Raw genomic sequence first — 19,168 nt, 5'->3', positions numbered from 1 at the left:
GTTCCACTCACCAGCCTGACTCCTAAAGGCATAGAACCCAGCTCACCTCTAACACACACAAGCTCTATTCACCTAGTGCCCCTTACAAACAGAACCATGCACCCCCCCTCACACCCAAAACCACTACCCACAGGAGCCACTCAGTCAGCTCCACCCCCCCCACACCCAGAACCAATACCCACTCACAGGAGACACTCAGCCAGCTTCCCCCTCACACCCAGAACCACACATTCCACTCACCCTTTTCACAGACTGACCCCTTAGTCAAAGAAACTCTCACCCAGCTGCATCACGACACATAGCTCCATTCCCCCATTGGGTACAAGTTTAAAATTTAAAGGGACATGCCACCCACATTTTTTCTTTTATGATTTAGAAAGACAATGCAATTTTAAACATCTTTCTAATTTACTTATATTATCTAATTTGTTTTATTCTCTTGATATTCTTTGATAAAAAGCATATCTAGATATGCTCACTAGCTGCTGATTGGTTGCTGCACATAGAAGCATCGTGTGATTGGCTCACCATGTGCATTGCTTTTTCTTCAACTAAGGATATTTAAAAAAATTAAGCAAAATAAATAATAGAAGTAAATTGTAATGTTGTTTAAATTTCTATTCTCTATCTGAATCATGAAATAAAGATTTTTGGTTTAGTGGCCCTTTAAAGAGTTATTCCATATGTGAGCATTTAACCTGATTTTTCTCTTTTTCAAATAAAAAAATGGAATTGAAAATTTATAAAAACCTGATTTTTAATAAAACCAAACAAAAAAAAGTATTTATTTGTAAACAGAGTTATTTAAAACGAGCTTCCTTTTTAAATGGTTTGTTTATGCCTGCAACAGTTTCAGAATCAAAATAGCAGTAAGCTGGGGGGATGGTAAGGTTACAGTTGTCTGTGCCTGAGGAGTTTATATCTCCATAGAAACTACAAACAGTCTTCTGCTGAGCGCATATTTCAGTTACAGATAGATGTAAGCAAATGAATTACAGGCACAAACACCTACACATATTATTTCTTCTGACAGCTTTGAAAATACTTGTGATTTGTACTATGTATAGGTTTGTTTGCATGTCTCCAACAGTGTTATCTAAATTGGATCAAGGTTCAGAAAACCAATTAAATTCTTTATAGTTTCTGGCTTGAATGTTTACTGAATATACAGAAAGAAACATGGAAAAAGAGGAATTAAATAACCTTTGTGCCCTGGTGCTAAACCCACTAAGCAAAGGAGGGGGTCAGCAATACTACCTCAACAAGACTGAATACCGATATAGACCAGCACAGCCTATAGCACCAGTGGAAAACATCAAAGAAATGCAGGTGTGTGCTTTAATTTTAAAAGCTTATTGTTTTGATAGCATGCTTGCTTAGTCATGTGTTCAGCATGCAAACTAGTTTTAGTTAGGGGTTAGATTATATTTTACCTCCCTTTTTATATTGGTTTTATAAGTCTTTTTTACTGTATGACAAGACAAGTATTTATCCACCTATGTATGCCACTTATTACATATTGTTGTTTGATGCAATAAGGACAAATTACTTAACCACTTAAGAAGCAGCTATTTTCTTCTTTAAAGCCAAATATGTTTTAACAGTTTTTACATTGGTTAAACAAGGATTCCTATTTTATTATTTTATTTACAGTATGCTCAATCATTATATAATATAATACTACTATATAGCTTTTTTCAGAACAAAAATAAACAGTACATGTGCATGTGATGTCTCATAAATAAATATAACTACACTACAAGGATGAATAACTTTATATATTTTCAGTTCCACATTTTGAAATCAGCACAAAAAATATCTTTATCTGGACAATTTATGTTGATGTTACGTTACCTGTGTGCATTTTATTAAAAGGATATGAAACTGAAAAAAAAATTCTTTCTAATGTACTTCTTTTCTTATTTATTTTTTTATTGGTTTTCAAGCAATACTGTTACAAAGGCTTTAGAAACAGAAAAACATGGATCACTGTACTAATGTTGATATTCCACGTCCATGAAGATCTCTTTAGTCGCCTCAGAAATTTGCTTTAACTGTGTAACTTCGAAATATTATATTGTTAGTATATTCTGGGTTACAATATAATTACTATCGTTTCATCAGTAACCTCCCATATATTTGTATTATTTTACTGTAGTTCTGGTCTGGCGATTTCTTTTTAAACACAGCAAATTATTTTTGTGGAGTAAAGAGGATTCAGTTAGGATAAATATATACAGATTTATTAAACATTAAACAAGCTATTAACAAGTGATATACCATTTAATTATATACAAAACAAACTCTTAGGGACCCATTACATATGCGGCGTCACTCGCAAAAGCCATGTTAATGGGGACTTGCGTCGCTAATCGGTATCCAATATTCCGCGCAAGGATCTTACTCCATTTTCACCTCGCCATACAAGGCAGCCGCAGCAGGCCTTGCGCTGAGTATGGGAGTACCGTAACTCCCGAAACTGGCTGCAAAAATAAACTAACACCTAACGCATGCGCAATATCTATCTACCTGTCAACCACAATCCCCCACAGCAATAACTAATAAACTGTATTAACCCCTATATCCGCCATCAAACCCACATCTGAACTAATAAAAGTATTAACCCCTAAACTGACAACCCCCCACAACGCAATAAACCTAATTAAACTATTACCCCTATATCCGCCATAAAACCTATACCGCAAGTAATAACTAAATTATTAACCCCTAAATCCGCCAACCCAAACATCGCAAACTACCTTTCAAAAGTATTAACCTCTAATCCGCCATTAACCCACAACACAAACTACCTATTAAAGTATTAACCCCTAACCGCCAAAGCCCACAACACAATAAACCTAACAAAAGTATTAACCCCTAAACCGCCAAAGCCACAACGCAAATAAATAAATTACTAAGCCCCCTAGTCTAACACACCCTTACCTAACACCCCCTAAATGAACCAAAATGACCTAAATTACAAAATACTAAAGTTACTATTAAAATAAAAAAACTAACTTTACTTTAAAAATAAAAATAAACTAAGTATAAATTAAAGGGACAGTCTAATCAAAATTAAAATTCTGGTGTAGACTGTCCCTTTCAGATAAAATTACAGAAAATAAAAAATCTAAAATTACATAAAATAAAAAACAAAATTACCAAATTTAAAAAATTATACCTAATCCCTATGAAAATAAAAAGCCCCCCCAAAATAAAAACACCCCCTACTCTAAGAATAAACTACCAGTAGCCCTTAAAAGGGCTTTTTGCAGGGCATTACCCCAAGATAATCAGCTCTTTTACAAAATATAAAAAAAGCCCCCCTAACAATAAAACCCCCCCACCCACCAAACCCCCCCAAATAAAAAAAACTAACACTAAAAACCTAAACTACCCATTGCCCTGAAAAAAGCATTTGTTTGGGCATTGCCCTTAAAAGAGCATTAAGCTCTTTTACTGCCCACCCTATCTAAATAAATAAAAAAAAAACCTAAGTCTAACCCCAGGTTACTACTCACCATTCCTGAAGTCCGGCGGAGAAGGTACTGTCCCATGCGGTGAAGTCTTCTTCCAAGCGGCGACCTCTTCTTCCAGCAACAATCCGGCGCGGAGGGCGGAAATGAAGACCGGCGACCCTGGAACTGAAGACCGGCGAGCCTGGAACTGAAGGCTGGTGACCACGGAGCCATGGAGCATGGAGGATCCTCTTCGTACGATTGCTGCCGCACACTGGATTAAGAATTCAAGGTACGCGATTTAAAATGAATTTCAGTAGCTCTCATCCTATTGGCTGATTTGAATAGCCAATAGAATTTCAGTAGCTCTCATCCTATTGGCTGATTTGAACAGCCAATAGGATTTCAGTAGCTTTCATCCTATTGGCTGATTTGAATTTGAAGAATCAAATCAGCCAATAGGAATTCAAGGGACGCCATTTTTAATCGCGTCCCTTAAATTTTCAATCTAGTGTGCGGCAGCGATCGTACAAAGAGAATCCTCCACGCTCCATGGCTCCGTGGTCGCTGGTCTTCAGTTCCAGGGTCACCGGTCTTCATCTCCGCCCTCCGCACCGGATTGTTCCTGGAAGAAGAGGTCGCCGCTTGGAAGAAGACTTCAGCGCATGGGACAGGACCTTCTCTGCCGGGTTTCAGGAATGGTGAGTATTAACTAGTGATGTCGCGAACTTAAAATTTTCGGTTCGCGAACGGCGGACTCGAACTTCCGGTATTGTTCGAACCGCCATTGAATTCAATAGGCAGGCGAATTTTAAAAGCTACAAGGACTCTTTCTGGCCACAATAGTGATGGAAAAGTTGTTTCAAGGTTACTAACACCTGGACTGTGGCATGCTGGAGGGGGATCCCTGGCAAAACTCCCATGTAAAATTACATAGTTTATGCAGAGTCTGCTTTTAACCCATAAAGGACCTAAATCACCTAACATTCCCAAATTGTTTGCAATAACGTGCTTTAAAACATCAGTAATGATGTCGTATCTATCAGGTAGTGTAAGGGTTACTGCCGCATCACAGTGACAGAGCAAACTCCAAGTGTAACGCACCGCAATCAACCGCAAACAGTCCACTTGCAGAACCACGAGATAGGTAGATTTGATAGATAGATACATAGATTACATAGCTCAATCGATGCAATATACATACGATCGATACACTGTACATAGCTCAATAGATGCAATATACATTTGATAGATACGAATTACATTGATCAATAGATGCAATATACATTTGATAGATACGAATGTTATTGAATCAAAGATGCAATATACATTTTATAGATACGAATGACATCAACCAAAATATGTAATATACATTTTATAGATACGAATTACATCGATCAAAAGATGCAATGTACATTTGATCGATACGTTTGTTAGTTCGATTTGATATATAAATAAATGGATTTGAAATATATATAATTTCCCTGACAGAGTATAACAATAAGACATGTGGTCTGTGACCCGTGGTGTGTAAAGTAGTACTTTTCTTAACATTTTACTACAACCTGTTACTCCCCCAATCGGTTGAGGTCTATATGGCCTTCATTTATGGAACCGGGAGATGGAAGAAGATGATTGTTCTGTCCTCCTACTTCAAATTTGTCAGAAACACAAGTGGCTGTCTCCAAACAGTCCGGACAGAAGATAGATAGATAGATAGGATAGATAGATATACATAGATTGATAGTTAGATAGAATCGACAGAAGAAAAATAGATAGATTTTTTAGATATATAATTACCCTGATAAAGTCTAATAATTAAACATGCGGTCTTGGACCCAACTAGGTTGTGTTAAGTAGTACTATTCTTCGCACTTTCAGCCCTGTAACTCCCCCCTATTGGTGGAGGTCTATATGGCGGTTATGATTACCCTGACAAAGTATAACAACAAGACACGCGTTCTGGGACCCATGGTAATTTTGTTGTGTTAAGTAAAACTTTTCTTATCACTTGAATCCCTCTTACCCACCCTTTTGTTGGAGTTCTATATGGCCTGCATGATTAGCCTGACAAAGTATAATAAGAAAACATCTGGTCTGGGACCCATGGTAACTAGGTTGTGTTTAAGTAGTACTATTCTTAGAACTGTAATCCCTGTTACTCCCCCTATCAAGGGCGGTCTATATGGCCTGCATGATTACCCTGACAAAGTATAACAACAAGACACATGGTGTTGGACCCATGGTAACTAGCTTGTGTTAATTAGTGCTTTTCTTAGCACTTTAATCCCTGTTACCCCCCCTATCGGGGGAGGTCTATATGGCCTGTCTGATTACCCTGAAAAAATATAATAATAAGACATGCGGTCTGGGACCCATGTTAACTAGGTTGTGTTTTTAGTAGTACCATTCTTAGCACTCTAATCTCTGTAACTCCCCCTATTTGGGGAGGTCTATACGGCCTGGATGATTACCCATACAAAATATAATTATAAGACATCTGCTCTTGGTCTTGGACCCATGTTAACTATGCTGTGTTAAGTAGCAATGTCCTTAGCATTTTAATAGCTGTTACTCACCCTATCGGTGGCGGTCTATATGGCCTGCATGATTACCCTTACAAAATATAATAACAAAACATGCGGTCTGGGACCCATGGTAACTAGTTTGTGTTAAGTAGTAATTTCCTTTGCATTTTAATACCTGTTAGGGGAGGTATATATGGCCTGCATGATTATCCTTACAAAATATAATAACAAAACATGAGGTCTGGGACCCATGGTTGTGTTAAGTATTACTCTTCTTAGCATTTTAATACCTATTACTCACCCTATCGTGGGAGGTCTATACGGCCTGCATGATTACCCATACAAAATATAATAAGACATCTGCTCTGGGTCTGTGACCCATGGTAACTAGGTTGTGTTAATTTGTACTGTTCTTAGCATTTTTAATACCTGTTACACCCTTTTGGGGGAGGTCTATATGGCCTGCATGATTACCCTGACAAAGTATAACAACAAGCCATGCGGTGTGGGACCCATGGTAACTAGCTTGTGTTAATTAGTACTGTTCTTAGCATTTTAATACCTGTTACTCACCCTATCAGGGGAGGTCTATATGGCCTACATGATTACCCTTACAAAATAGAATAACAAGATATGCGGTCTGGCACCCATGGTAACTAGGTTGTGTAAAGTAGTACTCTTCTTAGCATTTTAATACCTGTTACTCACCCTATCGGGGGAGGTCTATATGGCCTGCATGATTACCCTAACAAAATATAATAATAAGACATATGCTCTAGGACCCATGTTAACTTTGTGTTAAGTAGTACTGTTCTTAGCATTTCAATACCTGTTACTCACCCTATTGGTGGAGTTCTATATGGCCTGCATGATTACCCTTACAAAATATAATAACAAAACATATGCTCTGGGACCCATGGTAACTAACTAGGTTGTGTTCAGTAGTACTGTTCTTAGCAGTTTAATACCTGTTACAACACCGAATGCTGGCAGCTCTATATGGCCTGCATGATTAGCCACACCCAAAACAAAAATAAAGCCAAGCGGTCTTGGATTAACACCCATGGCTAACTCGGTTGTTTCAAGTAGTACTATTCTTAGCACTTTCATCTCATCATCCCTGTTACTTCCAGGACTCTCGGTGGTGGTCTACATGGCCATCATGATTAGCCTAACCAAATACTACAATCCAACCTTGGCTCAGTCTTCATAAGGCCCTTCATTGGCTGTATTTTGGTAGTACTGTTCTTATTAGTTTAATAGCTGATACAACACCGAATGGTGGCAGCTCTATATGGCCTGCATGATTAGCCACACCCAAAACAAAAATAAAGCTAAGAGGTCTTGGATTAACACCCATGGCTAACTCGGTTGTTTCAAGTAGTACTATTCTTAGCACTTTCATCTCATCATCCCTGTTACTTCCAGGACTCTCGGTGGTGGTCTACATGGCCATCATGATTAGCCAAACCAAATACTACAATCCAACCTTGGTTCAGTCTTCATAAGGCCCTTCATTGGCTGTATTTTGGTAGTTCTGTTCTTATTAGTTTAATAGATGATACAACACCGAATGGTGGCAGCTCTATATGGCCTGCATGATTAGCCGCACCCAAAACAAAAATAAAGCCAAGTGGTCTTGGATTAACACCCATGGCTAACTCGGTTGTTTCAAGTAGTACTATTCTTAGCACTTTCATCTCATCATCCCTGTTACTTCCAGGACTCTCGGTGGTGGTCTACATGGCCATCATGATTAGCCTAACCAAATACTACAATCCAACCTTGGCTCAGTCTTCATAAGGCCCTTCATTGGCTGTATTTTGGTAGTACTGTTCTTATTAGTTTAATAGATGATACAACACCGAATGGTGGCAGCTCTATATGGCCTGCATGATTAGCCGCACCCAAAACAAAAATAAAGCCAAGAGGTCTTGGATTATCACCCATGGCTAACTCGGTTGTTTCAAGTAGTACTATTCTTAGCACTTTCATCTCATCCCTGTTACTTCCAGGACTCTCGGTGGTGGTCTACATGGCCATCATGATTAGCCAAACCAAATACTACAATACAACCCTGGCTCAGTCTTCATAAGGCCCTTCATTGGCTGTATTTTGGTAGTTCTGTTCTTATTAGTTTAATAGATGATACAACACCGAATGGTGGCAGCTCTATATGGCCTGCATGATTAGCCGCACCCAAAGTCCAAAAAAAAGCCAAGCGGTCTTGCACTAACACCCATGGCTAACTCTTTGTTTTCAAGTTGTACTATTCTTAGCACTTTAATCTCATCCCTTACTTCCATGCCTCTCGGGGGTGGTCTACATGGCCATCGTGATTACCCTCACCAAAATATAACAACAATACGTGCGTGCAGGGAACCATGGTAAGGTTACTTCCTTTCACAAAATCGAGTATAACAGTTGCAGGCAGAGGTTCTGACCCTGCATTATGGTTGCACCTCTCCCTAAAAGAGGCATGCGTTACATAGTCTGTGGGCATGTATGCAAAGAGCTGGCCTGCCTAAAAGGAGCAGCAAGGCAGTACAGGTCGTTCTCCTTCAGCCGTTTTATACGCTGTCCCACGGCCATGACCCTCAACAGCCACAACAGAATGAAACACCACATATGCCATACTTTTGAACAATAGAGTACAGGTATGGCATTGATTTTAGTTACACGGCGATATTTATTATGAACCGTGAAATTGAAAACAAAAACAGGATTGGACACCCAGTACAGTACAGGTCGTTCTCCTTCGGCCTTTTTAGAAGAGTGTTCCGGACCCTCAACAAAAACAACAGCAGGAAAGAGGACATATGGCATCCTTTTGAACAATAGAGTACAGGTACATCATTGATTTTAGAAACCCAGATATAATTTTTGGCAAATGGGAAATAGAAAAAAAACATTCATTGGACACCCAGTACACTTCTTTATCCTTAGGTTTTTTTTAAGAGGGTCCCGGACCCTCAACAGAAATGACAGCAGTAAAGATGACATATGGCATCCTTTTGAACAATAGATGACAGGTAAGGCATTGATTTTAGAAACCCATAGATAATTTTGGTCAAACAAAACCAGCAGCAGGAAAGAGGACATATGGCATCCTTTTGATAAATAGATTAAAGGAAATGCATTGATTTTAGAAACCCAGAGATAATATGTTGCAACCGGGAAATAGAAAAAAACATTGATTAGACACCCAGTACACTTCTTTATCCTTAGGCCTTTTTATAAGAGGGTCCCGGAGCCTCAACAGAAACAACAGCATGAAAGAGGACATATGGCATCCTTTTGAACAATTGATTACAGTTAAGGCATTGATTTTAGAATCCCTCAGATAATTTATATGAACAGGGAAATAGAAAAAAAAATGATTGGACACCCAGTACACTTCTTTATCCTTAGGCCTTTTTATAAGAGGTTCCCGGACCCTCAACACAAACGACAGCAGGAAAGAGGACATATGGCATCCTTTTGAACAATTGATTACAGTTAAGGCATTGATTTTAGAATCCCTGAGATAATAATTTATATGAACAGGGAAATAGAAAAAAAAATTGATTGGACACCCAGTACACTTCTTTATCCTTAGGCCTTTTTATAAGAGGGTCCCGGAGCCTCAACCGAAACAACAGCATGAAAGAGGACATATGGCATCCTTTTGAACAATTGATTACAGTTAAGGCATTGATTTTAGAATCCCTGAGATAATTTATATGAACAGGGAAATAGAAAAAAAAATTGATTGGACACCCAGTACACTTCTTTATCCTTAGGCCTTTTTATAAGAGGGTCCCGGAGCCTCAACCGAAACAACAGCATGAAAGAGGACATATGGCATCCTTTTGAACAATTAATTACAGGTAAGGCATTGATTTAAGAATCCCTGAGATAATTTATATGAACCAGGAAATAGAAAAAAACATTGATTGGACACCCAGTACACTTCTTTATCCTTAGGACTTTTTAGCAGAGGGTCCAGGACCATCAACAGAAACAACTGCAGGAAAGAGGACATATGGAATCCTTTTGAACAATAGATGACAGGTAAGGCATTGATTTTAGAAACCCAGAAATAATTTGTTGCAACTGGCAAATAAAAAAAAACATTGATTGGACACCCAGTACACTTCTTTATCCTTTTGCCTTGTTATAAGAGGGTCCCGGACCCTCAACAAAAACAAGAGCAGGGAGCTGGGCATAGGAGTACAAGGGAGTGTGACAATAATAATGTGAAGGGGAAGATTGCGGAGTTTTGAATTTGTTATCGTGGGAAGTACTTGCAATGACCTTGCTCTGGTGAATCCATATCGCAAATGTCTTTTTTAAGGCACTGTTTGTCTATTTTTTGAATATCAGCATTTGGTAAATGAAGCGTGACTTAAGGCTGGTGAGAACCGACCTTTCTTCTGGCTGTTTGAAAATGTTGTGGTTCTGGACAAACATGTGAATAAGGGTCCATCGGCCATATTCTGCACGCAACCCCTTTGATGATTGACGCTAAAAATGTGTCACCTGCAAGCAGAGATCGTTACTTCTGTCTAAATCTTCCTGGTATGGACAGGCCACTGTTTCCCACAGCAAGTCATAAGCTTGAACTACAAGATTGTCTTGAGTATGGTAGGAAATCATAGTTTATTAAAGTCCGTACTATCACCACAAAAGCTGAACTTCTTGAAGCAATGAAAATGCCAGCAAATTCCTGTGCTTATGGATGACAAGGAGGACGTCCTGTCGTGCACAGAGATGGAGAGTATTTTTGGTTTCCCTGTACACAACACAGAGATGTCTCCAACATCACCATAAACACAAGACAGTGACTCTTGTGTGAAGTTCCTGGAGTGTTCCGGTAGCCATCTCTTTGCGCCCTGAAAGGAATACTTTATCAGTCTTTTTGTATACATTTGACATCAGATTTGAAGACTGTGGTGACGCACATTTTATTTACTGTTGTGCAAGCTGTGGCAATTTCAATTGGCATTAAAAAGTAAGATTTGGAGACTGGTGACGCACATTTTATGCACGCTGTGGCAATTGCAATTTGCATTGAAAAGAATCTGCTAAGTAACAACCACTACCTAGGACCACGCCTGACTCCTGAAGTCATGCTTCAGTTAGTAACTCAAGTTAAATTAAATATTTTTTTTTTTATTATTATTATGCTCAGCAGATTCAAAACATACCATTCTTCTAGTCATATCACACGACATGTCAAAATTCTGCATGGAAAATGGCAGTGTGCAAAGTCATAATCTTAGTGAACCTATAAGTGCATTACATTTTCTAAAATAAACAAAAATACCGAGAAAAAAAAAAAAGGAAAGAGGACATATGGCATCCTTTTGAACAATAGATTACATTTAAGGCATTGATTTTAGAAACCCAGAGATAATTAGTTGCAACCGGGAAATCTAAAAAAACATTGACCCAGTACACATATTTATCCTTAGGCCTTTTTATAAGAGGGTCCCGGAGCCTCAACAAAAACAGCAGCAGGAAAGAGGACATATGGCATCCTTTTGAACAATAGATTACATTTAAGGCATTGATTTTAGAAACCCAGAGATAATTTGTTGCAACCGGGAAATCTAAAAAAACATTGATTAGACACCCAGTACACTTATTTATCCTTAGGCCTTTTTAGCAGAGGCTCCAGGACCCTCAACAAAACCAGCAGCAGGAAAGAGGACATATGGCATCCTTTTGAAAAATAGATTACAGGAAAGGCATTGATTTTAGAAACACAGAGATAATTAGTTGCAACCGGGAAATCTAAAAAAACATTGATTAGACACCCAGTACACATATTTATCCTTAGGCCTTTTTATAAGAGGGTCCCGGAGCCTCAACAAAAACAGCAGCAGGAAAGAGGACATATGGCATCCTTTTGAACAATAGATTACATTTAAGGCATTGATTTTAGAAACCCAGAGATAATTTGTTGCAACCGGGAAATCTAAAACAACATTGATTAGACACCCAGTACACTTATTTATCCTTAGGCCTTTTTAGCAGAGGCTCCAGGACCCTCAACAAAACCAGCAGCAGGAAAGAGGACATATGGCATCCTTTTGAAAATTAGATTACAGGAAAGGCATTGATTTTAGAAACCCGGAGATAATTTGTTGCAAATTTTTTATTGAAATGTATCGCCCAATGTCAGTCCCTTCGGGATCCAGCCCTCATTCATTTTTATAAAAGTGAGATAGTTAAGGCTTTTTTGACCTAGGCGACTTCTCTTCTCAGTGACAAAACCTCCTGCTGCACTGAAAGTCCTTTCGGACAGGACACTTGAAGCAGGGCAGGCCAGAAATTCCATTGAAAATTGGGATAGCTCAGGCCACAAGTCAAGCCTGCACACCCAGTAGTCAAGGGGTCCATCGCTCCTGAGAGTGTCGAGATCCGCAGTTAAAGCTAGGTAGTCTGCTGCCTGTCAGTTGAGTCTTTCTCTAAGGCTGGATACCGAAAGGCTCTGATGATGCATGGGAGTTAAAAAGGTACGCATGTCCTCCATCAACAAGACATCAGGAAAGCGTCCTGTCCTTGCCGCCGTGGTCGTGGGAGGAGGAGGATTAATTTCATCTCTTCCCCTGTTACATTCCCGGGGTGCTGTGACATCACCCTTATACACTGTGTAAAGCATAGTTTTTAATTTATTATGAAAATGCTCCATCCTTTCCAACTTGCGGGAATTTGGTAACATTTCAGGCACTTTATGCTTATACCGGGGGTTGAGGAGCATGGACACCCAGTACAGGTCGTTCTCCTTCAGCTTTTTTATACGAGGGTCCCTCAACAGGCACGACAGCATGAAAGAACCCATTTGAACAAGGTTGGATGCCGAGCTAATCATGTCCCGTTCCTCGTCCTCACTGATCTCACTGAGGGTATCTTCTTCCCCCCAGCCAAGTACAACACCACGGGTACCAGAGAGGTGACAACAACGAGCACCCTGGGATGCCTGCTATGCTCTGTCTTCCTCCTCCTCTTCCTCCTCCTCAAAGCCACATTCCTCCTCTGACTCCTCTTCCTCACAATCCTCTTCCTGCGTTGCCGCAGGTCCAGCAAGTGATGCTGATAAGGCTGTTTGTGGGGGTGATGGACACCACAACTCTTCCTCTTCACGCTCAACTACGGCCTGATCCAGCACTCTTCGCAGGGCACACTCCAGGAAGAAAACAAATGGTATGATGTCGCTGTTGGTGCCTTCGGTGCGACTGACAAGGTTTGTCACCTCCTCAAAAGGACGCATGAGCCTACAGGCATTGCGCATGAGCATCCAGTAATTTGGCAAAAATATCCCCAGCTCCCCAGAGGCTGTCCTAGCACCCCGGTCATACAAATACTCATTAACAGCTTTTTCTTGTTGGAGCAGGCGGTCAAACATTAGGAGTGTTGAATTCCACTGTGTCTGGCTGTCGCAAATCAAGCGCCTCACTGGCAGGTTGTTTCGACGCTGGATATCGGACAAGTGCGCCATGGCATGTAGGAACGCCTGAAATGGCCACACACCTTCCGGGCCTGCTTCAGGACGTCCTGTAAGCCTGGGTACTTATGGACAAATCGTTGTACAATTAGATTACACACATGTGCCATGCACGGCACATGTGTCAACTTGCCCAATTTCAATGTCGCCACCAAATTACTTCCATTGTCAGAAACAACCTTGCCAATCTCCAGTTGGTGCGGAGTAAGCCACTGATCCACCTGTGCGTTCAGGGCGGTCAGGAGTGCTGGTGCGGTGTGACTCTCCACTTTCAGGCAAGTCAACCCCAAGACGGCGTGACACTGCCATACCCGGGATGTAGCATAGTACCTGGGGAGCTGGGGGGGTGCCATAGATGTGGAGCAAGACGCAGAAGTTGAAGAGGACTCAGCCGAGGAAGAGGTTATGGAAGAGGATGGAGTAAGATGAGTAGAGGAGTTAGCAGCAGGCCTGCCTGCAAGTCGTGGCGGTGTCACCAACTCTTCTGCAGAGCCACGCATTCCATGCTTGTCAGAAGTCAGCAGGTTTACCCAATGCGCAGTGTAGGTGATATACCTGCCCTGACCATGCTTTGCAGACCAGCTATCCGTGGTCATATGGACCCTTGCCCCAACGCTGTGTGCCAGACATGCCATAACTTCCTTTCTCACAACAGAGTACAGGTTTGGGATTGCCTTTTGTGAAAAGAAATTTCTGCCAGGTACCTTCCACTGCGGTGTCCCAATAGATACATTTTTTTTGAAAGCATCAGACTCCACCAGCTTGTATGGTAAAAGCTGGCGGGCTAAGAGTTCAGACAAGCCAGCTGTCAGATGCCGGGCAAGGGGGTGACTTTGAGAAATTGGCTTCTTACACTCAAACATGTCCTTGACAGACAGCTGACTGTGGGCAGATGACCAGGAACTGCTACGTAAGAGAGAATCAGTGGAGGATGGTTGAGAGGGGGCAAGGAGGATAGCACTGTTTGACGTGGCTGAAGATTATGGAGCAGGAGGAGGAGGGCGGCTTTCACTTTGTGTGCTGCTTCTACTCATGTGTTCTTCCCATCGGCCTTTGTGATGGGAGACCACGTGCCTTCGCAAAGCAGTTGTACCTAGGTGGGTGTTGGACTTCCCACAACTCAGTTTCTTTTGGCACAGGTTGCAAATGGCATCGCTGTTGTCAGAGGCAGACACACAAAAAAAATGCCACACTGCTGAGCTCTGCGATGACGGCATTCTGGTGGTGGCAACAGCATGCGTTGATGGGCGTCGGCGTGCTGTCTGGCTGACCCTGGGTGCCAATGCATGCTGTCTGACTGTGCCACTAGCTCCTTGAGACGACCTCCCCATGCTTCCAAATCGTCTCCTCCTCCTCCTCCTCTCTGTCTCCCCATCTGAACTTTCCCCCTCTTCTTCTTCTCTTCTAGCAGGCACCCACGTGACATCCACCGACACATCATCATCAACCGCTTCACTTGTATCTGACACATCAAGAAAGGAAGCAGCAGCGGGTACAACATCATCAGCATCACACCGTACCTCCATGTCGGTAATGCTGCCTGACTGAGACTGATCACTATTATCTACATCCTCTGTCAATGATGGTTGCGCATCACTCATTTCTTCCAACTGATGTGTCAATAACTCCTGTGACAGATCAAGTGAAGCGGCTGTGGTGCTAGTGTTGGTGGTGGCGACAGGCGGGGGAGTGGCACTGGTCACTTGAGACCTGCCCAAAGCACAGCTGGACGTAGATGGTGCGTCAAGGTTAGGAGGACTAGCAGCAGAAGCTGAAGAAGATTGGGTGTCCTGTGTTAGCCATTCAACTAGGTCCTCCTCAGAACTTTTCGCGTCCCCCCTGGCACCCGACGTCTGAACAATGTGCATATTTGTAGGGTCTAAAGGAATCACAGCACCACGACCACGACCACGGAACCTGCGGGGTGGCCTGCCTCTGCCTGTCATTTTTTTTTAAATGGACACTAACAATACTATTACACCAATTATATGAGTGGTGGCACTGTGAAAGTGGGCACAGTATACGCTGTGAGACTGACAACAACAAAAAAGACAGATGTTTTAAAAATCACAAATTGTTAATTTTTTAAAATATTAAAAGTACTGTGACAACAAATATGATTGTTGGCACTAGTTGGCAAATGGGCCTGTCTGGCACACATGCTGGGAAAAGGAAACTGCAATTCAATGGCACTAGGAGACTGAAGAATCACAGTCAAAACAGTTATGATTAACAAAAATTCCAATCCTGTTACAATAAATATGATTGGTGGCACTAATTGGCTAGTTAGGACTGGCACACAAGAAGGCAGGCAGGAGGAAAATGCAATTCCAGGGCACTAGTAGACTGCAGATTGACAGTCAAAACAGTGATGATTGACAAATTTTGCAATACTATTAAAAGAAATATGATTGCTGGCACTAATTGGATAGTTGGGCCTGGCACACAGGCTGGCAGGCAGGAGAAAAGTGCAATTCAATGGCACGAGCAAACTGAGGATTAAGAACAACAATCAAAAATGATTTAATTTTAATTAGTAACAATACTGTGACAACAATTATTATTGGTGTAAATAGTTGGCAAGACGGCCTGGCCCACAGGCTGCAAGGCAGGAGGTAAATGCAATTCAAGGGCACTAGGAGACTGAATACTGACAGTCAAAACAGTGATGATTGACAATTTTTGCAATACTGTTAAAAGAAATATGATTGCTGGGAATAATTGGCTAGGTGGGCCTGGCACACAGGCTGCAAGGCAGTAGTAAAGTGCAATTCAATGGCACGAGCAAACTGAGGATTCAGAACAACACTTACCAAAAATTTTAATTTTTAATTATTAAGAATACTGTGACAACAAATATGATTGGTGTAAATATTTTTCAAGTAGGCCTGGCACACAGGCTGCCAGGCAGGAGAAAAGTGCAATTCAATGGCACGAGCAAACTGAGGATTAAGATCAGCAATCAAATTTTTTTTTTTTTAATTAGTAACAATACTGTGACAACAATTATGATTGGTGTGAATAGTTTGCAAGACGGCCTGGCACACTGGCTGGCAAGCAGGAGGTAAATGCAATTCAAGGACACTAGGAGACTGAATACTGACAGTCAAAACAGTGATGATTGACAATTTTTGCAATACAGTTAAAAGAAATATGATTGCTGGGAATAATTGGCTAGGTGGGCCTGGCACACAGGCTGCAAGGCAGGAGGAAAGTGCAAATCAATGGCACGAGCAAACTGAGGATTCAGAACAACACTTAACAAAAATTTAAATTTTTAATTATTAAGAATACTGTGACAACAAATATGATTGGTGTAAATATTTTTCAAGTAGGCCTGGCACACAGGCTGGCAGGCAGGAAAAAAGTGCAATTCAATGGCACGAGCAAAATGAGGATTAAGATCAACGATGAAAATGTGTTTAATTTTAATTAGTAACAATACTGTGACAACAATTATGATTGGTGTAAATAGTTGGCAAGACGGCCTGGCACAAAAGGCTGGCAGACAGGAGGTAAATGCAATTCAAGGACACTAGGAGACTGAATACTGACAGTCAAAACAGTGATGATTGATAATTTTTGCAATACTGTTGAAAGAAATATGATTGCTGGGAATAATTGGCTAGGTGGCCCTGGCACACAGGCTGCAAGGCAGGAGGAAAGTGCAATTCAATGGCACGAGCAAACTGAGGATTCAGAACAACAATTACCAAAATTTTAAATTTTTAATTATTAAGAATACTGTGACAACAAATATGATTGGTGTAAATATTTTGAAAGTAGGCCTGGCACACAGGCTGGCAGGCAGGAGAAAAGTGCAATTCAATGGCACGAGCAAAATGAGGATTAAGATCAACAATCAAAATTTTTTTAATTTTAATTAGTAACAATACTGTGACAACAATTATGATTGGTGTAAATAGTTGGCAAGACGGCCTGGCACACAGGCTGGCAGGCAGGAGGTAAATGCAATTCAAGGACACTAGGAGACTGAATACTGACAGTCAAAAAAGTGATGATTGACAATTTTTGCAATACTGTTAAAAGAAATATGATTGCTGGGAATAATTGGCTAGGTGGGCCTGGCACACAGGCTGCAAGGCAGGAGGAAAGTGCAATTCAATGGCACGAGCAAACTGAGGATTGAGAACAACTATTACCAAAAACTTTAATTTTTAATTATTAAGAATACTGTGACAACATATATGATTGGTGTAAATATTTTGAAAGTCAGCCTGGCACACAGGCTACCAGGCAGGAGAAAAGTGCAATTCAATGGCACGAGCAAACTGAGGATTAAGAACAAGAATCAAAAAACTTTTAATTTTAATTAGTAACAATACTGTGACAACAATTATGATTGGTGTAAATAGTTGGCAAGACGGCCTGGCACACAGGCTGCAAGGCAGGAGGTAAATGCAATTCAAGGACACTAGGAGACGGAATACTGACAGTCAAAACAGTGATGATTGACAATTTTTGCAATACTGTTAAAAGAAATATGATTGCTGGGAATAATTGGCTAGGTGGGCCTGGCACACAGCAGGCAGCAAGGCAGGAGGAAAGTGCAATTCAATGGCACGAGCAAACTGAGGATTGAGAACAACACTTACCAAAAATTTTAATTTTTAATTATTAAGAATACACAGGCTGCCAGGCAGGAGTAAAATGCAATTCAATGGCACTAGGAGACTGAATATTTGCAGTCCAAAAAATTATGATTTTTATTTTTTTATATACTGTTACAAGAATTATGATTGGTTCCACTAATTGGCTAGTTGGGCCTGGAAAACACGCTGGCAGGCAGGAGGAAAGTGCAATTCAATGGCACGAGCAAACTGATGAATCACAAGCGATCAGTTTGGAATTTTAAAGATTAACAATACTTTTAGAACAACTAGGATTGGTGGCACTAATTGGCTAGTTTGTGCCTGGCACACAGGCTGCCAGGCAGGAGGAAACTGCAATTCAATGGCACTAGTAGACTGAATATTTGCAGTCCAAAAAATTATGATTTTTAATTTTTTTGATACTGTAACAAGAATTATGATTGGTGCCACTAATTGGCTAGTTGGGCCTGGCACACAGGCTGGCAGATATGAGTCGTGGATGGTAGGTAGGGCAGCAATTTAACACAGTATGCTGTGTAAGTGACAAAACACAGGCCTGATAGAAAATTAAGTTAGATTACACTAGCAAAATATTTTAAAATTTTAGATTTTAATATTAAAATTATGTTAAGAAGTGCAATGCACATATGAGTGGTCGCACTGGCTGGCTGCTACGTAGGGCAGCAAATTAACAACAGTATGCTGTGTAAGTCAGATAGACAATTAGACACAGGCCTGATAGAAAATAAAATTAGATTACACTAGCATAATGATTTAAAGACTTTTTTGGGGGAATTTAAAGAAAAAGGTTAAGCACATACATATGAGTCGTGGCTGATAGCCTTGGAAGGGCAGCTATTAAAAACAGTAGGCTCTGTAAGTCAGATACACACACGCCTGATAGAAAATACTATTAGATAGATTACACTAGAAAAATGATTTAAATAATTTTTGGGGGGGGGGAATTAAAAAAAGGTTAAACACATATGAGTCGTGGCTCATAGACTAGGGAGGGCAGCAAGTAAACACAGTAGGCTCTGTATGTCAGCAAAACACACAGGCCTGATAGAAAATGAT

The 19,168-nt window shown here is 40.7% G+C and overlaps 1 protein-coding gene across 1 annotated transcript in view; it reads left to right on the top strand.

The window, feature by feature from the left end:
- Window positions 1–1,179: 1,179 nt before the first annotated feature.
- The window catches only part of DNAH5 (dynein axonemal heavy chain 5), a 1,563,391-nt gene continuing 1,545,402 nt past the window's right edge, over window positions 1,180–19,168 (top strand). The window contains 1 exon segment of the mRNA XM_053715797.1: window positions 1,180–1,329. Coding sequence (XP_053571772.1) covers window positions 1,180–1,329 — 150 coding nt within the window.

This window comes from Bombina bombina, chromosome 5, assembly GCF_027579735.1.
Source record: "Bombina bombina isolate aBomBom1 chromosome 5, aBomBom1.pri, whole genome shotgun sequence".
Classification (NCBI taxonomy): Eukaryota; Metazoa; Chordata; class Amphibia; order Anura; family Bombinatoridae; genus Bombina; species Bombina bombina.
The sequence above is the reverse complement of the archived record's forward strand: the minus strand, read 5'-3'. Positions and strand labels throughout refer to the sequence as shown.